The 24,744-nt window shown below is 43.7% G+C and overlaps 2 protein-coding genes across 4 annotated transcripts; both read left to right on the top strand.

Moving 5' to 3' along the window:
- Positions 1 to 4,163: 4,163 nt before the first annotated feature.
- mcm4 (minichromosome maintenance complex component 4) lies at positions 4,164 to 15,406 on the top strand. Of its 2 annotated transcripts, none has more exons than XM_049010615.1 (17): positions 4,164 to 4,260; positions 4,678 to 4,749; positions 4,868 to 5,032; positions 5,470 to 5,633; positions 5,748 to 5,849; positions 6,024 to 6,119; positions 6,209 to 6,304; positions 6,852 to 6,990; positions 7,177 to 7,397; positions 7,793 to 7,913; positions 8,342 to 8,601; positions 10,324 to 10,689; positions 10,785 to 10,912; positions 11,170 to 11,377; positions 12,106 to 12,334; positions 13,020 to 13,153; positions 13,906 to 15,406. In XM_049010615.1, exons 2-17 carry the CDS (start codon positions 4,686 to 4,688, stop codon positions 13,996 to 13,998), a joined length of 2,586 nt encoding a protein of 861 aa, XP_048866572.1. In that variant the 5' UTR covers positions 4,164 to 4,260; positions 4,678 to 4,685; the 3' UTR covers positions 13,999 to 15,406. The 2 variants fall into 2 exon arrangements, with proteins under 2 accessions (XP_048866572.1, XP_048866573.1); XM_049010616.1 differs by lacking the exon at positions 4,164 to 4,260 and adding an exon at positions 4,277 to 4,300.
- Positions 15,407 to 16,889: 1,483 nt separating this feature from the next.
- On the top strand, positions 16,890 to 24,241 carry ube2v2 (ubiquitin-conjugating enzyme E2 variant 2). Of its 2 annotated transcripts, XM_049010617.1 has the most exons (5): positions 16,959 to 17,011; positions 20,222 to 20,255; positions 20,586 to 20,734; positions 21,918 to 22,043; positions 22,588 to 24,241. In XM_049010617.1, exons 2-5 carry the CDS (start codon positions 20,228 to 20,230, stop codon positions 22,732 to 22,734), a joined length of 450 nt encoding a protein of 149 aa, XP_048866574.1. In that variant the 5' UTR covers positions 16,959 to 17,011; positions 20,222 to 20,227; the 3' UTR covers positions 22,735 to 24,241. The 2 variants fall into 2 exon arrangements, with proteins under 2 accessions (XP_048866575.1, XP_048866574.1); XM_049010618.1 differs by lacking the exon at positions 20,222 to 20,255 and having other exon boundaries at positions 16,890 to 17,011.
- Positions 24,242 to 24,744: the final 503 nt, after the last annotated feature.

Consider the following 24,744-nt stretch of genomic DNA (forward strand, 5'->3'; position numbering starts at 1 on the left):
GGTAACTGCTTGGAATGCTCCTGGATCTCTGTGCAGTGTGGGAGGGATCCGGCGAAGAGGGCTGTGTTATGTAACAGCCAATCCAGACTGCAGGTCTAGTGGATTCCTTTGGGTCAGAGAGAGGTGGGCGCTGAGGCTCTCACCAATGGAGCGGAGAGCTGTGGTGTCCAACATAAACGCATGACAGCTTGGTCACAATATTCTGGAATCTTCCCAAACAAGTAAACAGAAAATTCTACACAACAATAGTTTCGCTGAGCAATCTTGAAGAGTGTACACTTGGAGGATTTTCTATACCTATATTTACCCAGGCAAATCACAGACCTCAATGGTCTTAATTTGGTCTTTTATCCACAGAGTGAAAACAGACGGGTGATAATTGTACATTTATGACTTCATTTTTGGTGTAAATGGTGTTAAAGTTGTGATAATGTTGTGATGATGACATGATACAAAATTCCAGTAGTTGGCCAGCAACCTGAATTTAGCAAGACTTGCAGCAGAACTAATAAAATAATTCAGCCAAGTAACGAAATGTCTTGGCACACGAAATCTGGTGTAAGAGGTAAGGTTGTTTTTATATTTATTATTTTTAAAAAATGCAAGTGTTTTAAATATGCAGTAGGTTTAAATATAAATATAATACTTTCAATATCAATGTGTCATGTATGTATAAATGACAAACACAGTATATCTGCTCGTTGAATGCAGTTTCACACCCCATAACCTGCAGGAGTCTGAGAAAAAACCTTGAGGTCCTGCCCTCACCTCTGAGAGAAGACAGTACAGAACTTCACCTTCACCTCAGTCTGCCTGCCTCAGGCTATGGCACGCGGTCAGCTTCACTGACCCTTGTAAGCTTACTTATTATGCAGTCAGTGGCCGAGAACCAGAAAAATTCACAAGAAATGTGGCCATATTTATAAAGCCTCTTAGAGCATGAAATAGCTAAGTGCCTGGAAATTCCATTCCAGAGTTATCAATGGGGGCGCTATTTTTAAACCCGCGAATGAATGCAAACTGTCCATACTGTGCTTCAAGCATGGTTTACATTCAGAAGCATATTTCTACACCTGTCAAAGAGTGTATGTTCCAACAGAAATCATTGTCAGCCTTAGGAGTGATGATCATGAATACTGGCTCATCCGTGATTGCGCATATGCATCTAACAAAAAAATACATTTCATTGCACGTATGAGTCAAACAGCAAACACAGCTGTATGCAGATCAATTATGCCTATCAAACAGATCATGGCAATTCTTTTCATATCACACACCATTACGGTAACTGAATCCACCATGACACCTTTTAATGCAATAGGGAATATAAAATCTAGTCATACTTTAAAACTTTACTGTGCTCCACAAACACTCAGCACTCATATACGTCTTAATCACAGCAATAATGGAATCACCTTCAGCCTATCGAGCGCGGGCAGTTCACTCGTTTTCAAACAAGCAAACAGTGACATCTGCAGGAGTGAAGACGTAGTGCAGTGACGTCCTTAAAATTGAAATCAATTGGTGGTATATGAAAAGTAACATCACCCGTAACTTTATTCAATCAGCTGAATCTGCCTTTTTTTGTTTAAAGGCTAGTGGTTAATTTTCTTTATTAATTACACACGTGTTTATCCATATAAGCATTACACTTATTGCGCTGGCAACAGTATGCATAATAATCTGTAGCCTCGAGGCACGTAACTGATTCGTTATTAGCGAAATGCGCAGCCTGACCACACACAGACTATCTTCATTACACGCGCTGTATTTCATTTGTATTCGCTTCTTCTTTCAAAATTTTTTATCTGAGAGTAAGTGTTCAATCTTCCATGACCTATTTTACACTGTGGTTTGCCAGTCCTACCTGTATGGGACACAATAGCACGAGATATGGGTGCCCTGGGTAGGTGCCAGGCAACACTGCTGACCATGGAGACTCTGCATCACCGAAAATGATACATATGACCAGTTATACCCAAGCAACTAACAATCATTTACCAGCATTTTCAATCTCTCCCCACATTGAGCTGCTTTCGCCACCTGTCTGTAATCTACCACCATTGTTCATGTGCACAAAGAGTCAACAGTAGACTGCCTGAATGACTGCCGCCCAGTAGCCTTAACCCCAGTTGCCATGAAGTGCTTTGAGAGACTCACACATTAAGACCATCATCCCGATCAATCTGGATAGTCATACTTCGATCAGCCATAACATTAAAACCACTGACAGGTGAAGTGAGTAACATTGGTTATCTTGTTACAAAGGCACCTGTCAAGGGTGCCTTTATTTATTAGGCAAGTGGACAGTCAGTGCTTGAAGTTGATGTGTTGGACGCTGGAAAAATGGGAAAGAGTAAGGATCTGAGCGACTTTGATGAAGGCCAAATTGCGATGGCTAGACGACTGGGTCAGACCACCTTCAAAATGGCAGGTCTTGTGGGGTGTTCCCAGTATGCAGTGGTCAGTACCTACCAAAAGTGGTCCAAGGAAGGCCACCTGGTGAACCGGTGATGGGGTAATGAGCGCCCAAGGCTCATTGATGCACGTGGGGAGTGAAGGTTAGCCTGCCTGGTCCAGTCCCACAGGAGAGCTACTGTAGTACAGATTGCTGAAAGGTGTCAGAACACACAGTGCATAACAGCTTGCTGCGTATGCGGCTGTGTTGCTGCAGATTAGTCAGCCATGCTGATCCCTGTCTATTGCCAAAAGCGCCTACAAAGGGCACATGAGTGTGTGTGTGTGTGTGTGTTGTTTACCTGGGGAAGAGATGGAACCAGGATGCACTATGTGAAGAAGGCAGTGTCCAAGGCAACTCCACCTCACAACTTACAGGACTTAAAGGATCTGCTGCTAACATCTTAAGGTCGCCTTTGGCTGGTATGTCCAGGTAGCGCTCAGAGGAGACAGCACCATGGAAGCACTGGCTATTCACCTCATAGCACCACCCACGCAGTGAAGAGGATCACTGCTTCAGTGGGGAGCACGGAGCAGCGCATTCAACGGTAGAGCGCCAGGTGACTGTGTTTGGACACGTCGGGTGGCATTCTGTTATACCACCAGGCAAAGGTGTGCAGATCAGACTATAGCATGCTGTATCCTGCGCGACATAGCCTAGCGACACAAGCCGCCTCCCCCTGAATCGCTAAACGCTGAAGCGGAGGGAGAATGCGTGCAGACGAATGTAACACAGACACAGCTATGCTCTTCGACTGATTCTTTTAACACATAGCAAAACTCGTCCAAAGTCCCTCTGATTCCCTCCAAGCCTTCATTCAAGGTCCTGAACTCATCGACAGTCTTAATCTGTAGGTTCATTACGGCCTCTGTGAGGATGCGCCCCCTAGTGGTAATGTGCTTCGTATGACGGGAGTCGCAGGGGCGGATGGTGTCCTGATGGTCCGATGTCACCCTCCCGCACCTCGGTTACTGCATATATCTGACTCAGTTGTGTTTTTATTCCTGTCATTGTCCGGCTTGTCCAGCTGACCCCCTTATCAGAGGCTGCGACACAACGCCATTCTACTTTTTTTGTCGCACCGATAGATCGAAGTACTACTACAAAAAAATCTCTTGGCGATCCTCGGACAGTAAAGCTCGAACAGTTACTCTGTGGAAGAATTCTTGTGTAATGAAGAACTAACAGCCAAACTTTAAGGAACAGGACTTCTCGTGCAATACCTCGGTGATTATCTCTGTGTCATCTTTATTGCTAAAAAATAAATCACAAACCACAAAACAGTACATAAAATATATCGAAAATGAATGAGAAACAGTCGAAATTCCGAAAGCCCCGACCAATATAAAAGACAATAGTACTAGTCTATACATTCATATTAGGGCAACCAGGTAATCCATGTCAGTGAGAACACTACGAGCTACTTCTGGTTTTTCGAACTACTTTAAGACTGCTTGGCTCATTACACCGGGCTTCCGGTTTTTGCCGCGAACTTTTGGAGTAAACCAAAAGCATATGGGGGTTATTTAAATAAACGTATCAATAAGCACACTCATAATAAAATGTTGCATGATTTTGAAACAAAAATACAAAATAACACCTTGATATGTTCACTAATATCTTATCTCTTGTTGAAGTACGTTAGTCTTTTTTTTAAGAAAAAATCTTATTTTTCGGGAATCACCCTGTGGGACGCATAACAAAGCAGTATCGTCTATTGTCAAAACCCCGCGAAATCTACGTCACGGCCACATTTCGCGCGCTTTTTTTAGTAGTTTCTGTGCAGACTTGAGGATAGGAAGGTATGGATTGCGTTTTGTTTTTCCCCTCACTAATATAAGTGTACGTTAGTTTTTATATATATACCGCCGCGGTATGATTTAGAACTGGTCGCTGAAATCAGCAGTTTAATCTAGGCGTTCAATTTTGGTATCTTAATGTCAATACAATATGTTAATACAAGTTCATTTACGGCGCTTAAGTTTCATTGTGTGATTGTTTAGTTTTAGATCGTGTCGATTTTTACTTTTACTTGTAAGTTTTCAGCACTGATGAGCGTGATAAGCCGTTATTTGAAGTGTAGTTCATTACAGAATGTATACTGCGACTGCACTAATACTTTGTCTGGGGCGCTGATGTGAAAGTACATATTTGTTTTATGCTTCCTGTATTATGTATTTGACCATTATGTAGCACGATTTCTGATTTTATTTTGGCAGTGATCATAATGTCTTCACCTTCTTCAACGCCGAGTAAGGGTAAACGCGGGCGACGCAGCAACCCGCAGACTCGTAAGTGGCGGTGTTTCTGTTTAGAAACTTTGAAAAAAAAATGGCAGCTTCGATTTATGAACATGTGGAATCGATATTGTGGTGAGCCAGGCCAGTAAGCGCCCACTTGCATCTGCAGCCAGGAGCGACGATGTCCGATCTCCCCCGTCCCAGCGCCGCCGGACCGATGACACCTCCACGGGCGACCTGCCGCCCATGCCCACCTCCCCGGCCACCGACATGCGCAGTCCCGCCCGACACGACACCTCGCTGTTCTCCAGCCCTGCCCGCTCTCGGCGCTCGGGTGCGTTTTATTCGGCCGGCTTTACTTATACTGCCCGTTAATATACAGACATTTAACAGCGTTTGCTGCGTGCTGATCTGTTTTACATGCTAAACTTTGACGCATAACTGTGTAGACCGTGGGGATTGAATAATTCAGAACTTAATCTCTTAATTAAGAATGTCTTTAATATGGGCTTTTATGTGGTCTTAAGTAATCATATTTTTTGTTTTCTAGTTAAACTTTATGCTGAGCCTAACAATGTGTGGGAATGGTGACAGTAAAAGTTGAACTGGGGGTGGCCAGATGGTCTGTTTGGGTGGGCGCCGTCCACTTGTTGTCAGGCCTTTGACTAGCATAGTACATATTTTAGCTGTATGGTTCATCACTGTTTTTGTCTGTAGTTTTCATGTCAGTTATGAGTCTGTCAGTGACCTTGGCTACCTGTGTGTTTACAGCCCCCCCCAGTGAGATTGACATCAGCTCCCCCCTCACGTACGGCACCCCTAGCTCCAGGGTCGAGGGCACGCCCCGCAGTGGCATCCGCGGTACTCAGGCCCGGCAGCGACCCGATCTGGGCTCCGTCCGCAAGGCCCGCCAGGTGGACCTGCACTCAGACCGGGTGGGTGGATGCGCCGCGGGGGGGGCAGGGACATTGTGAAAACTGCTGCGGTGAAACGGGCTCCTGCTGGGGTGCGAGCGTCGAAGACAGATCTGTGAACATCTCGTCCTTCAGGCTGCTGGAGAGGAGGCTCCTGCCAGTGAGCAGTCTGTGGGTCAGAAGCTGGTCATCTGGGGCACAGACGTCAATGTGGGGACCTGCAAGGAGAAGTTCCAGGTAATTCATCAAGCTTGATGTCTGTCAGAAGGAAAAAGCGTGTGTCTTAAGTGGCCAGTAAAGCCATTACAGCTTTATCCAGAGAGTGTATTACCAGATTAGGTGAATCACTTGTGAAGTTGGACCAAGTTGGTACTTGTCTCCTGTGGTGATAATCTGCTTGTTGGTCTGCAGCGGTTCCTCCAGCGGTTCATCGACCCCACATCCACCGAGGACGAGAATGCCGGCTTGGACCTCAACGAGCCCCTGTACATGCAGAAGCTGGAGGAGGTAGGGGCTGTCATTCGGCCCCGACTGTAGCTGCCGCCTGGCCACGTATCCGTATGCGTGACCCTTTCGTCTCTTGTGATCCCTCACAGATCAACGTGGTCGGGGAGCCCGTGCTGAACGTGAACTGTGGCCACCTGCAGGCTTTCGACGCTGATCTCTACAGGCAGCTCATCAGCTACCCCCAGGTACACTGGCTTTTTGCCTTATCTGCTGTGTCGCAGTGACATAGGACTGCAGTCCAGCAGGGTTATTTGGTCTGGGTTGCGTGGGTGGGGTGGGACAGTTAATACCAACAGTCTGATAGACTTTGACTACCACTGCTGAATTGCTGTAAATTACTGCAGCATAAAGACTGACGTTTTTATGCGCAAGATGGCCATAAATGTTTACTTTCCATGAAAAATAAGTGTTTTAGACCACCTTAATCATGGTTTGACATAATGCAAAATAACTTGAATTGGTAGGGTTGTAAATCACTTCTAGATGGCTCTATTGGGCAAGTATATATCAGGGCTGAAATTAAATTTTGGAATTAAGGTAGTCCTGGCTTCTTTTTTATATATATATATATATATATATATATATATATATATATATATATATATAAATAAATAAATATAAAAAAGCTGGGGTACCTTAAATCCGACAAGTTATCTGGCTAAGTAAGAAATCCTGCTTTGTGAATCTTGATTATACTTCCTGTAACTTTTCATGGGATTTGTTGCGTCACAGGAAGTTATTCCAACCTTCGACATGGCCGTGAACGAGCTCTTCTTTGAGCGATTCCCTGACTCCATCTTGGAGCACCAGATCCAGGTGCGGCCCTACAGTGCCCTCAAGACCAGGAACATGAGGAACCTGAACCCTGAGGGTGAGTGATGACCATGATGTCACATGGTATCGTGACGAAAGCTTGGATGAAGGTGGCTTTCGACCTTATTTCGGAGTCGGGTTCCTCGGGAGCTCTGAAGGTGGGCATTAGATGCAGGTTCATGCTGAGGATGGTGCCGCGGGTTGGAGCTCGTGCCCTGACCTGGCTCGTCGCCCACTTCCTCAGATATCGACCAGCTGATCACCATCAGCGGCATGGTCATCCGCACCTCGCAGCTCATCCCCGAGATGCAGGAGGCCTTCTTCCGCTGCCAGGTGTGCGCCTTCACAACGCGCGTGGAGGTCGACCGCGGGCGCATCGCCGAGCCGGCCGTGTGCCGCGGCTGCAACACCACCCACAGCCTGGCGCTCATCCACAACCGTTCGGCCTTCTCTGACAAGCAGATGGTGAGATGGAGGGGGGGGGAGTAGGGCCTGGGCACCTGTGGTCAAAGTTCTGGCTTTAGTGCAGGGATTGATCTAAAGATTTAAACCAGGGGTCTCCAACTTCCATCCTGGAGAACTATTTACCTGATAACAGGTGTGGCTCATCAGAAGCCAGGTAGGATAGAAAACCTACCCGATAATAGCTCTCCAGGACCGGAGTTGGAGACTCCTGGTTTTAACTTAACATGATTAGAAAGCAGCTGTAAGACTGAACGGTTCTGCTTGTGGCACTTGTCACTTTTACCATTGTGTGGCCTAAAACAAATATTCCTGGGAAAAGCATAGAATTATAGTTCCTTTGTGGATTTATGGAGCCTCCTGTGCTTCACTAACGTCCAGGCCGTCTTCATCCCCAGATCAAGCTGCAGGAGTCCCCCGAGGACATGCCGGCCGGACAGACGCCCCACACCACCGTGGTGTACGCCCACAATGACCTGGTGGACAAGGTTCAACCTGGGGACAGAGTGAACATCACAGGTGAGACCTTCCCTCTTCGGTTGAAGGGATTTGTTGATCAGCTCTGAAGATGGTGGTGTTTGAATGAAGACTGCCAGTTTGTACTCCCTCAGCTGATAGATTTAATATTATGCAATGGATTAAGGGTATATGTCCATATCTTATAGGTTGTTGGTTCAAATCCCTTGGGTGGCAGAATAATCTAACTTCTGGGCCCTTGAATCCAACTGCCTCAGGGACGTTGGCTGACCTACTCTCTGATCATTGCTTGCTTTTGTCCAAATTGTCATCTCTCTGCTAGATAAATACATAAATTACGTGTTTATATATATATATTTGTCTGTGTATTACATGGTGTGTGTGTGTGTATAGGCATGCATATATAAGTGAACATGAAAGTATAATGTATAATATTTATGCATGCCCCCCTCTCCCCCCTGATTTTGTAGGTATCTACAGGGCAATGCCCACGAGGCTGAACCCTCGGCAGAGCAACGTGAAGTCCGTCTACAGAACCCACATAGACGCCATCCACTTCCGCAAGACGGACGAGAAGAGGCTGCACGACCTGGATGAGGAGGCCGAGGAGAAGCTCTTCACTGAGGAGCGGGTGCGGATCCTGCGAGAGCTGGCTGCCAAGCCCGACGTCTACGAGCGCTTGTCCTCCGCCCTCGCGCCCAGCATCTACGAGCACGAGGACATCAAGAAGGTGAGCCCCCGCTCGCTCGCGCTCTCTCCCTTGCTCACTCGCATTCAGGAAGGGTTATTCCGCAGTTAATCATACCATGCCGAAAATCTGAAAGTTTGGCAGATGGTTTTGGATATGCTGAGGCAGTAACGGCCAGGAGTGTTTACAGTAGTGCTCATTTTGGGTAAAAATTCAGCCTGAATTCAGAGATTCATTTCTGACTCATCTGCGTGTCGTGTTAATAAGGCAGAGGGGTGTAGGGCAATCTCGCTGAAGAGGAAGAATGAATTTTAAACTCCCCATAGTGTGCTTCTATTTTATTTTTCCTCCATTTATGTGATGTCTGTTTTGAGTCAGATCAAATGGTAAAACAGCTTTCAAGCGTTACAGCTTTGGGTTTGCTGCAGGCTAATGTGTAGCGTTTGTACATAGAGAGATTTGTACTTCTATACAAGGACCTATCCTTCCAGTATTCATTATTTACATATGTTGGGAGTAATGTAGGGGGCGGCATGGTGGTGCAGTAGTTAGCTCTGTTGCCTCACACCTCTGGGACCCGGGTTCGAGTCTCCGCATGGGTCGCATATGTGCAGAGTTTGCATATTCTCCCCATGTCGTCTCCTCCAGGTACTCCGGTTTCCCCCCCACAGTCCAAAGACATGCTGAGGCTAATTGGACTTGTTAAATTGCCCGTAGGAGTGCATGTGTGTGTGAATGGTGTGTGGCCCCCCATCCTGGGTTTTTCCCTGCCTCGTGCCCATTGCTTCCGGGATAGGCTCCGGACCCCCAGCGATCCAGTAGGATAAGCAGTTTGGAAAATGGATGGATGGGAGTAATGTAACATGTTTTATATGTGAGGTTTTTTTGGGTGCCCTGTACAGTCCCTGTGTTATTGGTATTAATATGTTCTATTTAAGCCAAACAGGACTTTATTTATATGGGCATGTCTGGCGTCTTTAGTTTTCGCTGTACTTCGATGTACCTTTACTTAATGCTCCCACATACTGCATGAATTTCCCTTTATCTATCTGCCCACGCTTCTTTCCTCTTTCGTACTCTGCTCTGCCACCTAATTTTGTCACTCAGTAGTTTAATCTTTTCTCTGCAGTAGTCGGTAAAATATGTGTTACCCACACATATACTGTTCGACTCTGGGTCTTTCAGTCTAATAAGCAGGCTGGGTATCGAGTGCATGTTGCCTCTTGCTGTTGCTGGCAAGCGTACAACCGGGGATTCCAGAGATCTTAGAAGCTAGATGGGATCTGCCTTTAAATTGATCTATTTGTTGAAGTGGTTCAATAAATGTGCGCTTGAGAGGTAACGTGGGCTATCCCACATGTCAGTCAAAAATGAGTTTAGTGTCCAATATTGAGGGTCTGTCTGTCTTCCTATAATGCAAGTTCATCTGTAACCCTTTTTCATTTAAACGTTACCCTTGATGTTAAACCCCTTACATTTTGGCTTCCTCAAAACTGCTCCATTAAATTGCCTCCTGTTAGTGTTTCACTATATTCCAACATAATGTCGAAGTATTCTTGACACTTCCTGGTGTCGCCACCATCTTGACCTGCAGTGCACCATCTTGACCTGCAGTGCACCATCTTGACCTGCAGTGCACCATCTTGACCTGCAGTGCACCATCTTGACCTGCAGTGCACCATCTTGACCTGCAGTGCACCATCTTGACCTGCAGTGGTCTCTTGGCGACGTTCTGCTTGTCATCTCCTGTGGTTCTGTTTCCAGGGCATCCTGCTCCAGCTCTTCGGCGGCACGCGGAAGGACTTCAGCCAAACGGGCCGCGGAGGCTTCCGGGCCGAGATCAATATCCTCCTGTGCGGCGACCCCGGCACCAGCAAGTCGCAGCTGCTCCAGTACGTGCATAACCTGGTGCCGCGCGGCCAGTACACGTCGGGCAAGGGCTCGAGCGCCGTCGGCCTCACCGCCTACGTCATGAAGGACCCCGAGACGCGGCAGCTGGTCCTGCAGACTGGCGCACTCGTGCTCAGTGACAACGGCATCTGCTGTATCGACGAGTTCGATAAGATGAGCGACAGCACTCGCTCCGTGCTGCATGAGGTTATGGAGCAACAAACCCTGTCCATCGCCAAGGTAGGCCCATGGCGGGGGGTTGCATCACAGCTGGAGCCTACAAGGGAAAATGTGACCTTTTGTCAGCTTCTAACAAATGCATTTTGGCTCCTCAGGCAGGGATCATTTGCCAGCTGAATGCCCGGACGTCCATCTTGGCTGCAGCTAATCCGGTGGAGTCTCAATGGAATCCCAAAAAGACCACCATAGAAAACATCCAGCTCCCCCACACTCTGCTGTCCAGGTCAGGGTCTCCTGCCAGCACCTTCTGCGTACTTCATGCTCCGACTTGTGTACTAAACCTGTTCATTGCCTCGTGTTAGTGATGCTTCGTGAACCAATTGCTGTATTTTCTGACGCCACTAGATGGTGCTCTCTGTTCAAAAAAGGGCTCAATTCATGCACTAAAGCAAACCTAGAGTGTCATCTTGAGGGGTCACAAAATACAGAAAATGTTTCATGAAGCTTCATTCAGCCGTCACTACCATGTGCTCCTCGCAGGTTCGATCTGATCTTCCTGATGCTGGATCCTCAAGACGAAGCCTACGACCGGCGCCTGGCCCACCACTTGGTGTCCTTGTATTACCAGAGCGAGGAGCAGCTGGAGGAGGAGTTCTTGGATATGGCTGTGCTGAAGGACTACATTGCTTATGCTCGCACTTACATCAGCCCCCGTTTGAGCGAGGAGGCCAGCCAGGCACTTATTGAGGTATTTCACGCTAATTTCTCTGTCTATACCCTGGCAAAACTCGTGCGGAGGTGGTTCCGCAGGATAGGATCCAGTGTCTGTGATCTGTAGATGGCTGGTTCGAGTCCCAGCCTCAACAGACTGATATCACCGTTGGGGCCTTGAGCAAGACACTTAACCTCCTACTGCTCCAGGGACACACTGACACAGTGCCCTTACCCCAAACCTTGTTCTCACCTTTATATGTCTGTCTCAGAGAGCATATGATGGGATCAGTGATAACTACACAATTTCCCCATAGGGAGTGTTAGGAAAGTTACTCACAAAAAATAATCCATTATAGACAGAGGTGGAAAGTTCGGGTTCGGAGGCACAAATGCAGACCAAGATTTTGTTTCAACCATCCAGTCACAATCACAGAGAACTCAACTGATTGGTTGAAGCAAAACTCTGGTCCGGATTTGTGCTTTCCGGACCTGAACTTTCCAGCTCTGTAATCGATTACTTTTTCGAGTAACTTCCCCAGCACTGCCCACAGGGAAGTATGAAGTATCACAGTTGTTCTGTACATTTTTCTATTGTAAACAGCCAAAGATGCAGCAAAGATACAGGCAACATGATGCTTGTAGTGAACCATAGCATGTTGGTCTCTAAATAATGCCCTCGATTAGTGATATTGCAGCATACGAGTATCTGCTCGACATGAGTTGATCGGTCGATGCATTAAAGTGCCCCTCTTGCTGTTATAGGCCTATGTGGATATGAGGAAGATTGGCAGTGGGCGTGGCATGGTGTCAGCCTATCCCCGGCAGCTGGAGTCCCTCATCAGGCTGGCCGAGTCTCACGCCAAGGTGCGCTTCTCTGAGAAAGTGGAAAGCATCGATGTGGAGGAGGCCAAAAGGCTGCACCGGGAAGCCCTGAAGCAGTCTGCCACCGATCCCCGCACCGGCTTCGTGGACATATCCATCCTGACCACAGGTATGCTGACAGCAGGCTGCCGCGAGTTTGCACTGTCTGTCAGAGGTGGCAACCTGTTCCATGGAGGGCCGGTGCAGGTTCTTGGAAAGACCTCGCAATCAGACAATGATAAAACAGTGGTTCTTAACTCCGGTCCTGCGGACCCACTGTTATTGGCTGGTTGAGGGTTCATCCCAAAAACCAACACCCACACCGGCCCTCCATGGAACAGGTTCCCCATCCCTGGTCTGTGTGCACCAACTGTTGCAGTGTTTCCCAATTTGGTCCTCGGGGACCCACAAACAGTCCATGTTTTTGCTACCCTATCGAGAACTAGGAGGGAGCAAAAATGTGGACTGTCTGGCAGGGAGCTCAGAAGGAGCAAAAACATGGACCGGCTGTGGGTCCCTGAGGGGTCGGATTGAGAAACAGTGCACTATAGTAATGGTTAGGGTTTGCACTGCACCAGAATGTTTACAGTGTCAGTTGCATTTACTCGGTAGAATAAATTATTTGTACAGATAGATATTTGAGGTGATTTGTTGATTGTATTATGATATTTGAAGTGAACTGCAGGCCCTTGTGGGAATTTCTGTAAAGCTGTTGTAGACTCCTTCAGCAGATCAGACCAACTATAAATCCATCATTGACCCTTGGTTGAGGTGCTCTAAGTGCCCCTGCTCTTGCCATCTGTCCCTCCTGCCAGGAATGAGTGCCACGGCGCGTAAACGCAAAGAGGAGCTTGCAGTGGCCCTGAAGAAGCTCATCCAGTCCAAGGGCAAAACCCCTGCCATGAAGTACCAGCAGCTGTTCGATGACATCCGGGGCCAATCGGATGTGGTACGTATCAAACGCTGCACTGCCGCCTGCTGTGTTTGTAAGGGAATTGCGCTCAGAAAGGCTAATCGTGGGAATCTGCTACAGCTGTCACCATTGCTTGAACTTCTCATTTACTTGGCAATATGGTGGAGGGAAGACTGACTCAGAAGATGTGTCCAGATAAAGAGCAAAAGCCTCAGTTGTGTGGAAGCACTCCAGGTTCAGAATGAACGAAAATGCAGTCGTCTGTCAGTATTGCAAAGCAGAACTTAAACATTTTATCACCACAACATGACTGCAATGCAAATGCACCTTAAAAGAAGACATTCAGGTTTGATGGACTCGCCCAATAATGCCAAGTTAGCCGTGAATAACTAAGCTATATACCCTTCAGCCTACTTGGAGTAGTTTTGGCTTGTCATTACTTTGCTATAAATCATTTTGCTTAGTTTACTTTGTACAATCTCCAGATAATCGCTGCTAAAACTGAGGTTAGCCCAGTTGCATGGCCACTTCATCTTGCATAATACCGCATATAATAACCATATTTTTTTTTTATGAATGCATTGAGTAGGGCTAATTCATACTAGGAAGAAGTTGAGGTTCATACGTGAATTTTTTTGATAAATAATGCGATATTTCTAAAACGGTGCGTTGAAAATTTACACAAGGTTAATTGCAGCCAAACATAACTCGCCTATCATTAGTCTCATAAGCTGGCCGTGTTGCTGTGAGTCGTGCCATAAGAAGCACACCTGTTCGTTTCTCCTCAGGCCATAACGAAGGACATGTTTGACGAGGCCCTCCGTGCCCTGAGCGACGAGGACTACCTGACTGTGACTGGGAAGACTGTCCGCCTGCTTTAATTCATTGAAGATGAATCCTGCAGCTCTTGTTCATTGAATCTCCTGCTTTGTGTCACTGCGTTTTATTCCCTGTGTTAATGTTATTTGCTAAACATAGTATGAGATTTGTGCTTTCAACTGGAAATGTATGTGTTTTGTGATAAAGGTCTGGGGTCACTCGTCACATGGAGGCGTCTTGCCCGTTTGTTCTTTTGTCCGTAGTACAGGTAGATCCACACCTTTGCACCACTCCGTAGTTTCATTCTTAATCTACAGATAATCGATTTGTGCTTGTGATATGAATGTTGCCAGTTCAAATCCCATATCTGGTAGACTGATTTCACTGCTGAGTCCCTGAGCAAGGTTCTGAACCCCCAGTTGCTTCAGTTGGCTGTCCGGCTTTATCAAAAATGTATGCAGCTGCAGATAAAAGCGTGCTCATGTATATTTGTAGCAGAATATGCTTACTTTCCAGAAGCCTTTTCTCGGATTAAACTACTTATAAACCTATGCACCATATGGTGTACGGATATGGTACAAATGCGAATGATTGTTGAGCACATTGCAGGATCTCCGTACCCCATGAAGAGTAACTAGATTGATCGCAGTCCCTTTCTGTGCTGTGTAGTAGTATGTTGAGTCAAGTCCTTTCTTGTATGAAAGTGGAATGCAATAGTGTCTGTGAATGACAATGTTGTTCTGCCAGTATTGCGATTTGAATGAAACAATAGAGGAGTGTTATTGCCGTTGTGGGGCATTTGAAAAGGTAAATAAAGCCATTTATTAATGGCCATCAAATTGTCAGCTGCTTAGCCAAGCGAATCCTTGGTGTAGGATGTGGCATGGGGTAGTGAGCGCCCTCTGTGGAATGCCAGTCCAGCATTGGAGCTGCTCTGGGTGTGATTTTCTACTCGGGGTGTGATTCTGCAGCTGCACGTCAATCCATGTTCTGGAAATATGCAAAAAAGGAAGGACTACTGAAGCAGCATTTGCAAATGTTTACCGAGAGGAGTGCCAACAGTCCCGGCTGGGGCGAGGGCGGGCTGAGGGTTTAGGGTTCGTTGATTGGTATTTTTCTTTCATCTCAGGTTATCCTAGTCTGACCAAATGCAAGGTATAGTTCATGTATATTTTAAAAGACACAATCTGTGTAATGGCGATCCTCATTGCCGCAAGAGGAAAACTTAAGTGAATATCGCAGTCAACTTCATGAAATCTTGATTTTGAAATATGAAGCTTAACTACCTAATATGGCTGCTGCAGATTCCTCAATGCAAGTTGTTCAAAGTTAACAGAGGCTTTACAAACTAATATAACAATGTGTGGTAAGAAAATCACTGTATAAAACCCGGAACGTAACATACGGGCACTCGGTTTAAGGAACATGTAGCAGCCCATATTAATAAAAGCTGTTCGTCATCCATTTAAATGCCTCCAGATTCTGTCCTGCATTGCAAACCAAGTCAAATCTCACACAATCACATCTCATGGAAACAGGTCACGTATAACTAACTAGTGGTTGTTGTGCTTTGGCCTCCTACAAGGACAAAACAGGTATAAAAAATAACATGAATTATAAGAATCTGGAAATTGTGATTACACACTGCGCAGTGCACAACTACACAAAAAGATAAAAAACAGACAACACATGTACAACACCACATACAACAATTATGTAACATACAAATGGTAATGGGTGAATATGACAATTAGTACAAGAAATATTACAGAGAGATAGTTGAAAACTGACCTGAAAGATTCATTGGTTGTACATCTGATGTTGATTTGTGAAAATAAAGCTATAGCTTTGATTAGTGCAGATATGTGGTTCGCAGAAAAGTGGAAAAAAATCGGACATGATACAATATAGGCTAAGCATAAATAACATCTACTTAGATTGGACAAGATATTGTGCTGATTTTTACTTTATATTATTGCTATTCATTTATGTCATGGATTATTTAGCTCTTCTGTTTCATTTTAGGTCTACCAGTGCAGGTATTGATAATTTGTTTCTCGTAACCAGTTATTTCAGAGATACTTGCTTTTCACTCACTTTTGGCAGGATTCTGGGCTTTGTAAAGCAGTGTAGAAGCTGTATATGATCAACCTCGAATAATCGTTCATTGTCTTGATAAGTCCATGTTTCATTTACATCTCTGTCATTTACATATGTAATGTGCATATGGAGATGGACAGGCTGAAATAAATAACAATGTATGTTATTGCAACTTTCATTTCAATGTATTTCAAACATGTACTCACAATATTCCTTAAACCAGCCCTCACTTCCAGAGTTCACATGCAGTCAACTTGAATTTTTATGTAGAATTAGTAGATGTCACATTTTCGTTTTGGTTCCCGTGTTCTTGTAATGCAAATGTGAAAGGTTGCTATTCACAGTATCAGCTATGGTTTGTTTTAAGTCAAGTTTGTCTGAGGCTTGTGAAGGAAGATTGGCATGAGGACTAAAATTCTCGGGGCCAAGCTTAAAATATAACCCACCGATGGGATGAACACGGGATACACACGGCCGCACAATGCGGACGGTTCACAGATGGCAAATAATGAACTACGAAAGGAAATCTGGAAATATGATTAACTCCATCGATTCCAATGGGATTTTTCTTTACTCGATCAAATAATAATAATTATATATTATAAACAAATTATCCAAACTACTTGACGAAAACATTTTAAAACGCTTAATGTCTCATTCCGCTTCAATGTTTTATAACGCCTGCTTATGCATTCACTTTTAAGGACTATATAATCGCTTTTCATTACATGTCTACGCCGGCCTATGTGGCACCAGAAGGAACGCCATCCCAAACTCTTTCCACAATGCCGGCTGTGACGCGCTTGTCACATGACCTCTCAGGCCCTACGCGCTTACGTAGAGCACCGTACGCAGTCATCCCGCTCGTTCCACTCCGCTGCTTGTGTTGCAGCGAAGACGCGCTGGTCATGTGACCACCGTGTCAGAGCTCCGTTTGGTTCTGGATTCGGCTGGACAAGATGGCGGCCTCCTCAGGTCTGTCTAACAATCAGTGAGACAAATAATCTCCTTTAATGCTGTTTGGGCGTGCCACAGTCATAAGAACGAATGCGCTGGCTTGTATATTTAGCTTAAGCGAGTAGGAACTTGGCTACTGTCTGGCAGTCAAATACATCTACCGCTTCTTAGCTAGTTGTCGAACAGGAGGAAGGTCTTCTGTGCTTCTTCACTTATTAATTATGCTGTGAATGTTGCTGATCGGAATCCGACTGTTATTATTTAGAGGGCAGCTTTGGGTGCGAGCGAGCCAAACGTAGGTGTGCGGATGCGAGCCGCGTTGCGGCCGTTCGTTAAACTGCGTAGACACCTTGTTATTGAGGACTTTACATGTTAAATTTAAAGAAGACGGCGCGCACACGGCAGCACGAGACGCGCCGCAGAGCTCCTCTCTTCAGTCAGGAAGTGCCCGAGTTCCGACTCTCCTACCTTTAATTTCTATCGCAAATGTTATCGACCTCTATTTGTAACGATTGAAAAGCGGGCATATCTTTACAGGCTCGGTGACTAGTTATAATGGCATCCCCTAAAGAGTGCTTTTCGTGATTACTCCATTGTGAGGTCGCTGGCTTGCTAAGCTAGCAGTCGCGAGCCGTTTCCGCAGAATGTTACGCCGCTCGCGCGTAGGCCTCGCCGAAATTAAACATGCGTACTGCAGGTTCACGATCAAAACGATATTTTTATTTTGCGCCTCGGTCTGATTGCTGACAGTTGAAGCAGAAAAGTTTTAATGCGTGTTTTTTTAGCTGGTTTGATGGCTAACTGCGCAGAAACGTGCTTTGTTCTAGCTGGCCTTCCATTCTGCTGGGTGTGCCTTGGTAGCGCACATTGGATAACCCTAAATATCGAGGTGGGGGAGATACTGATCCCATTTCTTTTGGCTGTTGCGTATTCCTTAAAAAGCAGGAGGAAAAAAAGTCAAGTAATGCAAACCCTCTGCTTTCGACAAAATCGTGCATGTCGAGTAAACAGGGTGTCAGATTTGTTCGTTTCACGCACGATGGAGTAAAATGCCATAGAGGCCACATTTAACTATATTAAGCAACGACATTTAAACTCTGGTCCTGGGGTCCCTCTGGCTGTGCAGATCCTCATTAGGTTGGTCTGGCGGAAGCCATCACAATTTTTGTAATCTTATGAATCCGGGAAGTTGGTAGGATTGTTTTTTGCTAGTAAATCTACTTGTTCCTCTTATAATTGCTGTAACTGATAAACTTTAGCTGGATTGTATAACTGTATACTTAAAGTTCTCTTGAACAATTGGTGATTTAATAACCGAGTAATTCGTTTTGGTGTTGTCCTTGTATTGCTCTTCACATGTATGCACCAATTGACTGAAAGTAACTAATTATTAAAAAACAACACAAATGCGCCAATGCAATTTAAAACATTTTTAGGTTGCAGCTATTATTAGATGCCATATATAGGTTGCCAGGACTCTGACCTGAATCACCCCATCAGTTTGCATTTCGCATCACTGTTTGGAAGACAGATCTGTCCATTGACTTTGTAAATAGTTGAGAGATGCTTTTGGAATAATTTAATTTTGTTCTCTGGAGTTCCAGATTGCCTGGTTACATACTGTAATTAAAAGAAGATGGCTAATAATTAGTTCATAAGACTCATTTGAAAAAGGGGGGGGGTTAAAAATACGCTTACTTAGTTTGCCTTGTGTCTGATATTAATATTTTCCCAGTGCCGTTCATCATAACTAGCTATTTGATGGTGTTTCATTTTTGAACAGCTGTAATAATATTCATAACTTTGAGGCTATTAGACTATGGGTAGAACAGAGTAAATTTATTTCAAATGTTCTAAGTAACATACTTTGGTTAAATCTGTGATGTGTGGTGTGATCTTTCTCTGGATTTTGTACCAAAAACATCAGACAGCTTGGAACTCGTGCTTAATTTTCCTCAAGATTTGATTTTGATTTTCCTCACTTGAGGAAAATATCGTTACAGGAAGGCATTGCTGCACCTTTCTGGCAAATGTAGCAATCATCAAACCATTTCTCCCGATATAACGGGCTAACTGGCTGATGTGTGACTACATTGGTGGATGGTTAAGTTTAGTTTTTCACTAAACATAAAAATGCACGTAGTTTGGTTTTAATCATATGCACGCATACTTTGTATTCGAACTTCATAATATGATGGTTATAGCCAGTTGTCACGGTATCATTTACTCCTGGCAAATGGTGACATTGAAGTCATTCGTTATGGTAGTGATTTTTGCCAAGTTGTAGTCAGCAGTGACAAATGTCAGTGCTTGTCCTCAAGAAAACTCATATCAAGGCAATGCAAGGATGTCACCTGGACAACATTTTATTGTGGATAGGCTGTGAAAATCATTAAACACTTATTATTTTTAGCAATGCAATAAAATATATATTGTCTTGTTTTATTAGTATGTTTTAGCTATAAACCGCATAATGAATGGAAGGGGCTTGTATAAAGTCTTGGGTACATTTGTGGATGGCTGCCTAAGGTATGAAGTAATTCACTGCTATGAAATCTTGGTGGCTCTGCAACACCAGTGATCTCATCAGCATAATCAATGGTTGTGCAATTTTGCTTCAAATATAAGCATTTGCTAGTTGGTCAGTATAGCTTGATTTTAATGATCTTCTGCCTCAACTTTTTTTTTCCCTTTTGACCCGAGTTAGATGTTTTGGAAATATAACATTGTACGTAGCTAGATACTGGATTATTTGCTTTCGAATGGGAACATTATCATTCACAGTTTATTGGAGATTGTACCTTGTTGCTTTGTTGAACTGTTTATCTTAGTTGAAACATTTGCTTTATAGTTTTAAGTACAGCATAAAAATTGACCCATAGTTAGAACTGTTACAGTAGAACATACAGACAGTTGGTTTTCTGTGTAATTCATGCATGTTAGGTATTTACATTTGGGAAGTGGTGAAAGATTTGCCTCATTTTTCTCATGATAATTTTTGCCTTTTGCCTGTCTTTTTCAAATGTTTTGGATGAAAGCAGATCTTTCCACATGCAGCTTAATCCTGTGATGTATTTTATTTGATATTTGTAGAAGGTGAGTTAACATAGCTTTTGCAGGAATCACTAATTTCCTGCAGCAATCTGTGCATTCCATTGCTGGCTGTGCCTACACCCTCCCCCACCCCCCATGCAGGGCCTGAATAGGGGTTGTTTTTTTCTCCTAAAGTTGTAAATGAACAATGGGCCGCCTGTCTTTTATGGTACGTGCACATTTGTTTGTCATTACAAATACAAAAATTTATTTTGAGAAATGCATTTTCGACAATTTTAAGATGCTTTCTGCAATTCTGCAGAGTTATAAAATAACACCATTGCCCTTTTAAATTGCCTAATTGTAAGCATAGTTGCACTCAAGCACTGTTTTGCAGTCATTGAGAAGGTGCAATGTAGGGAGAAATACATCCCTGTGCTAAGTGCACATTTTCATGACATTGTTGAATGTCAACTCATGTTTATCTAGATTAATGTATAAATTATGCCTTTTATTTAATCCAGTTTACTGTTTGCTTTTGAATTGTTTATTATTGCAGGAGTCAAAGTTCCCCGCAATTTTCGTTTGCTGGAAGAGCTTGAAGAAGGCCAGAAGGGAGTAGGTGATGGTACGGTCAGCTGGGGCCTGGAGGACGACGAAGATATGACTCTCACAAGATGGACAGGCATGATCATTGGACCTGCGCGGGTGAGCTTGCAGTGCAGGAGTGCAGCTTCCTTTAGTCTACCATAAGCTCTTCATATTATGCATGCAAAGAGCTCCCTCTTCATCTGTTAGCTGATCTGTGTTGTAACATTATTCATGTCCCATAAAAATGGCTGCTGAAAAATGATCAACAAAAAAAACTACCATTTCAGATACCTACCTACCTACCTACCTATGGGGCAGGTGCATCAAATAATGTACCAGCCATTCAACAATAGTAGCAAATGCTAGTGTTGATCCAAAATTCCTGCTTAGAATTTAAAGGGTAAGGGTACTATAGAGTTATAAGGTCATGAAATCAGATGGTTTTGCTGCATTGGCCATTAAATAATTGCAGTTATACACATCTGGCACCCTTTTCAGAACGTGATACATTTCATAGATAAAATGGAGGTGGCTTTTTGAATAAGGGTGATTTTTTGAAGTGACAATTCATTATGATTTTGTCTGCCCTCCCATCCTATTACTGGATTTAATGTAGCTTGACTGTACTTGAGTTTTGTTATGCTTTGAGTAAACCCCCCTTTAATTTCTTTCTCACATGTCTTAAGATGTCATTAGTATAATTGCTGTGATGTAGCTGCAGAACATGAGATTGCTGCGGTATTTAATTTTCGCAGCGGTATTGAATGCTTTACTTAAGGTTGGCAGTATTCACGGCAGCTAATTTTGGCCCCGTTAGAATTATTTAAAGATTGTCATGAATGCATTTCTATATCAGTATATCTAGATCTGTGCATTTTGGCTTCAGGCTTGCTTCATTAATCTGCTTTTCATATTTTTCTGATATCGGAACTAACTGCTTCTGTGGTAACACACAGGAAGTATACAAATCTCTAACCCTTCTTATAAAAGGAAAGGACAGAAGTACCATTTCTCCATTCTTTTTTTTTCTCTGATGTAAATAGATGAGCCATTTCCAATACGTTTTGTGGTTGAACCTAAAAACATTGGAATGGTATGCTTCCGAAATCGCTCCCATGGCTTGGTGTAAAGTGAACGTTACTTAGCTGTAAGATGTAGGCGATTCCTAGGTCTTATAAGGGTAGCTTAGGTCTTATCAGTTACCTGGTGTCTGATGACGACGTGCTTGGTGGGATCGTTTTGCAAAATTTGCCGAGCAGCGACTCAAGGATTAAATAACAGTCCTGTGTTTCTTTTCTAGACTAACTATGAAAACCGAATATACAGCCTCAAAGTAGAATGTGGACCTAAATACCCAGAAGTACCACCGTCTGTTAGATTTGTAACGAAAATTAGTATGAATGGCATAAATAATTCCAACGGAACGGTAAGTTGAAGCTATGATGGTTTTTGGGGCACGTTCTTAGTTTGCATGCTTGCAATAGTTACAGTACAATTAAGTGTTTTTAAACACTGAAAATGCATTTTTTAGACTTAAATTGGCATACTAGTTTATTGCTGTTTATAACTACCCTTGCGTTATATCATTGTTATATTGTCTTAGTTGTCACTAGTTTAAAGCAGTTGTTCAAAGCAGGATGCTGTATATGTGTTTAAATGATTGTGCAGCAATGTAGATGCATTTGTATTCCCTTGCTTTTCCTGATGGCATAAATTATGCTGCATTGTGCCACTGCCATCCATCCAGGTCAAAGTTGCTGATTGTTATAGATCTGACCCCGGCCCAGTCTGTTGCTCTCTGTGTAGGTCAGCACTTTTACTAGCTGAACCAGGTCTATGTAATGTTGCATCTGCATCTTTACGATCCTTTCCCTTTGAAAGGTGTCCTTGGCTACTGGAAGATGCTGGATTTGTGGCATTTGTAATTAGCATCAGTTCTTGCTGATTAATCCCAGTTTTTGTCCTTGCAGGTCGATGCACGTAGCATACCAATTCTAGCAAAATGGCAAAATTCTTATAGCATTAAAGTTGTTCTTCAAGAGCTGCGGCGTCTAATGATGTCCAAAGAGAATATGAAGCTTCCACAACCACCAGAAGGACAGACCTACAGCAATTAATCCTAATAGATCCTTTTGACCCTCTGTCTTAAATCTTCTCTTAAATGTCTTGTAAATTTTCACAATGCTCACCAACCATGCAAAGGATTTCATCTTAAGGTCAGGATTGGGACATTTTTGTTCATTAAATCAAAACATCCAGTAAAATTGCCTGTTCTTTGTGGCAGTTAAAAGATTAAAACGAGAACCGCTCCGAGTAATTCGTTCTTTTTCAAGGCACTCAGAATATGAACGTGGGAACTTAAGACGGCTTTCTGCTTAGAGAAAAGCATGACACAAACGGTCGTTGCTGCAAACCTAAACGTATGTTAAGATGACTGGTCACCATAAAACATAGAATGTGTATATAGAGGCATGCTTTAAATGACATTAATAATGAGCTGCATATTAAGTTGTATGTTAGTGAAACCTAGCGGGTACACTAAACTATGTTGCAGAATCTGTTCATAAGTATTAAAGTGTGGCTGTAGACTACTAGTAGTATCACAGAGTGTTAAGGGTTGTTTTTCATATCTGTATTTATGACACAATACCAGCTGATTTCTGTTAAGCAGCTCTGTGTATGTACCAGTAATTGCAGATTTGTCTTTGTTCTAAACAACATGCATTTAACTTTAGTGAAAATAAGACAATAGGTGTATGGAAATGTCATTTTCTGAGATTAAAATCGGTCTGCAATTTAAATATGGACTTTCTTTTTTCCTTGGCAAACTATGTATGCCCTCATGGTACATTCTTCCATATACAAAAATGATTGGTAATGTTTTATTGCAGTGCATGCTGGGAAGGAGTAAGTCACGAATCATAAAGGGAATCATGATGATCGACTGCCAGTTTAGTTTTCGCTGTTTGCTCCTGGTTGGTTTGGTGTTTGTTTGCTTTTGTTTTAAACACAAGCTGGCCAGATCCGCACATGTCCCAGTCTTATGATGCCTATTTCTGAGCCACGTGCTCTTCTGTATAAACCATGCATTGGCCTTAAACATCTAGTGGTTGAACCCAGGGAGCTTAGCCTTTAAAAAAAAAAATGGCTGCCTAGCATCTACAAATGGATGATTGTTTTAATAGTTTTTTTTTTTTTTTTTTTGGTCCAGTTATACTGTTGAGAAACTCAGTTTTGTTACATGTATGATGGTGTCTCCCCTGAAGCAGAGCGTAGGTTAAAGTGTGACCTGTTGGAGACTTAAAAATTGGCCACTTAAAATGCTCTTTGTTGAGTGGAATTGACAATATCGCTTTAAATGACTTTGTAAACCTACATCCTTTTGGGTTTCCGACATGTTTATTTTTCTGTACTTTGTTTTTGTTTTTTATTTTTCCTGGTTAAGCTTTAACCATTAAGGTGCCAAGACAGACACAGTAGGCACAAATGTTGGAGAGAAGGTGAGCGATTCTTGTACCTGCAATGATTTAGCTGTTAATAAAGATTCTCTGTATCTTACGATACAGTGGACCAGAATCCACTGGGTTGGAATGTTTGATCAATAAAGCTTCAAGTCAAACCGCTGCATTGCTGTGGAGGTCCATTGAGCTGTGATTTGGGAGGTGTGTTATGTGACGCAAAGCCCACTGGCCTTTTATTCCCCGAAAAGTTTTGAACCTTCTTTAACAATCCGGTCTGCCAAGTTTATCTTTAAACGTCTCTCACAACTTCAGTGAAGGTATTTATGAATTCAGGCCACTTCGCAAGTAGCTTCCAGTGCATTGTTTTGGTGGCAGCTAGGTGGATGTGATATGATTTTGACGTCAGGTGGCCTATTCCCATTCCGCATAGAGACTGTCCTTCCTGCAAGCATGTTGTCGTCATCACATGGGCCATGAGGTAGCATCACCTGTTGATTCCCAGCTGACCGCTCTATGTAAAGCTAACACTCATGTGATACCTTGTTGAAGTACCTCTATCTGGATTTGTCTTCTCAGGGGGAGGAGTCACAAGAGTACTGCGTATAAATGCATCAATTAAACGATGAAATTCAACTCAAATCGTGTAAGACATGCAGGATATGTTTT

Source organism: Brienomyrus brachyistius, chromosome 4 (genome assembly GCF_023856365.1).
Source record: "Brienomyrus brachyistius isolate T26 chromosome 4, BBRACH_0.4, whole genome shotgun sequence".
Classification (NCBI taxonomy): domain Eukaryota; kingdom Metazoa; phylum Chordata; class Actinopteri; order Osteoglossiformes; family Mormyridae; genus Brienomyrus; species Brienomyrus brachyistius.

Excerpts from the sequence above, each read along its gene's own strand:
- mcm4 (XM_049010615.1), top strand. The coding sequence starts at position 4,686 with ATGTCTTCACCTTCTTCAACGCCGAGTAAGGGTAAACGCGGGCGACGC. Across the intron at positions 5,033-5,469 it reads TGCCCGCTCTCGGCGCTCGG|CCCCCCCCAGTGAGATTGAC; the intron begins GTGCGTTTTATT and ends GTGTGTTTACAG. Across the intron at positions 6,305-6,851 it reads AGCTCATCAGCTACCCCCAG|GAAGTTATTCCAACCTTCGA; the intron begins GTACACTGGCTT and ends GTTGCGTCACAG.
- ube2v2 (XM_049010617.1), top strand. The coding sequence starts at position 20,228 with ATGAACAATGGGCCGCCTGTCTTTTATG. Across the intron at positions 20,735-21,917 it reads TGATCATTGGACCTGCGCGG|ACTAACTATGAAAACCGAAT; the intron begins GTGAGCTTGCAG and ends TTTCTTTTCTAG. Across the intron at positions 22,044-22,587 it reads TAAATAATTCCAACGGAACG|GTCGATGCACGTAGCATACC; the intron begins GTAAGTTGAAGC and ends TTGTCCTTGCAG.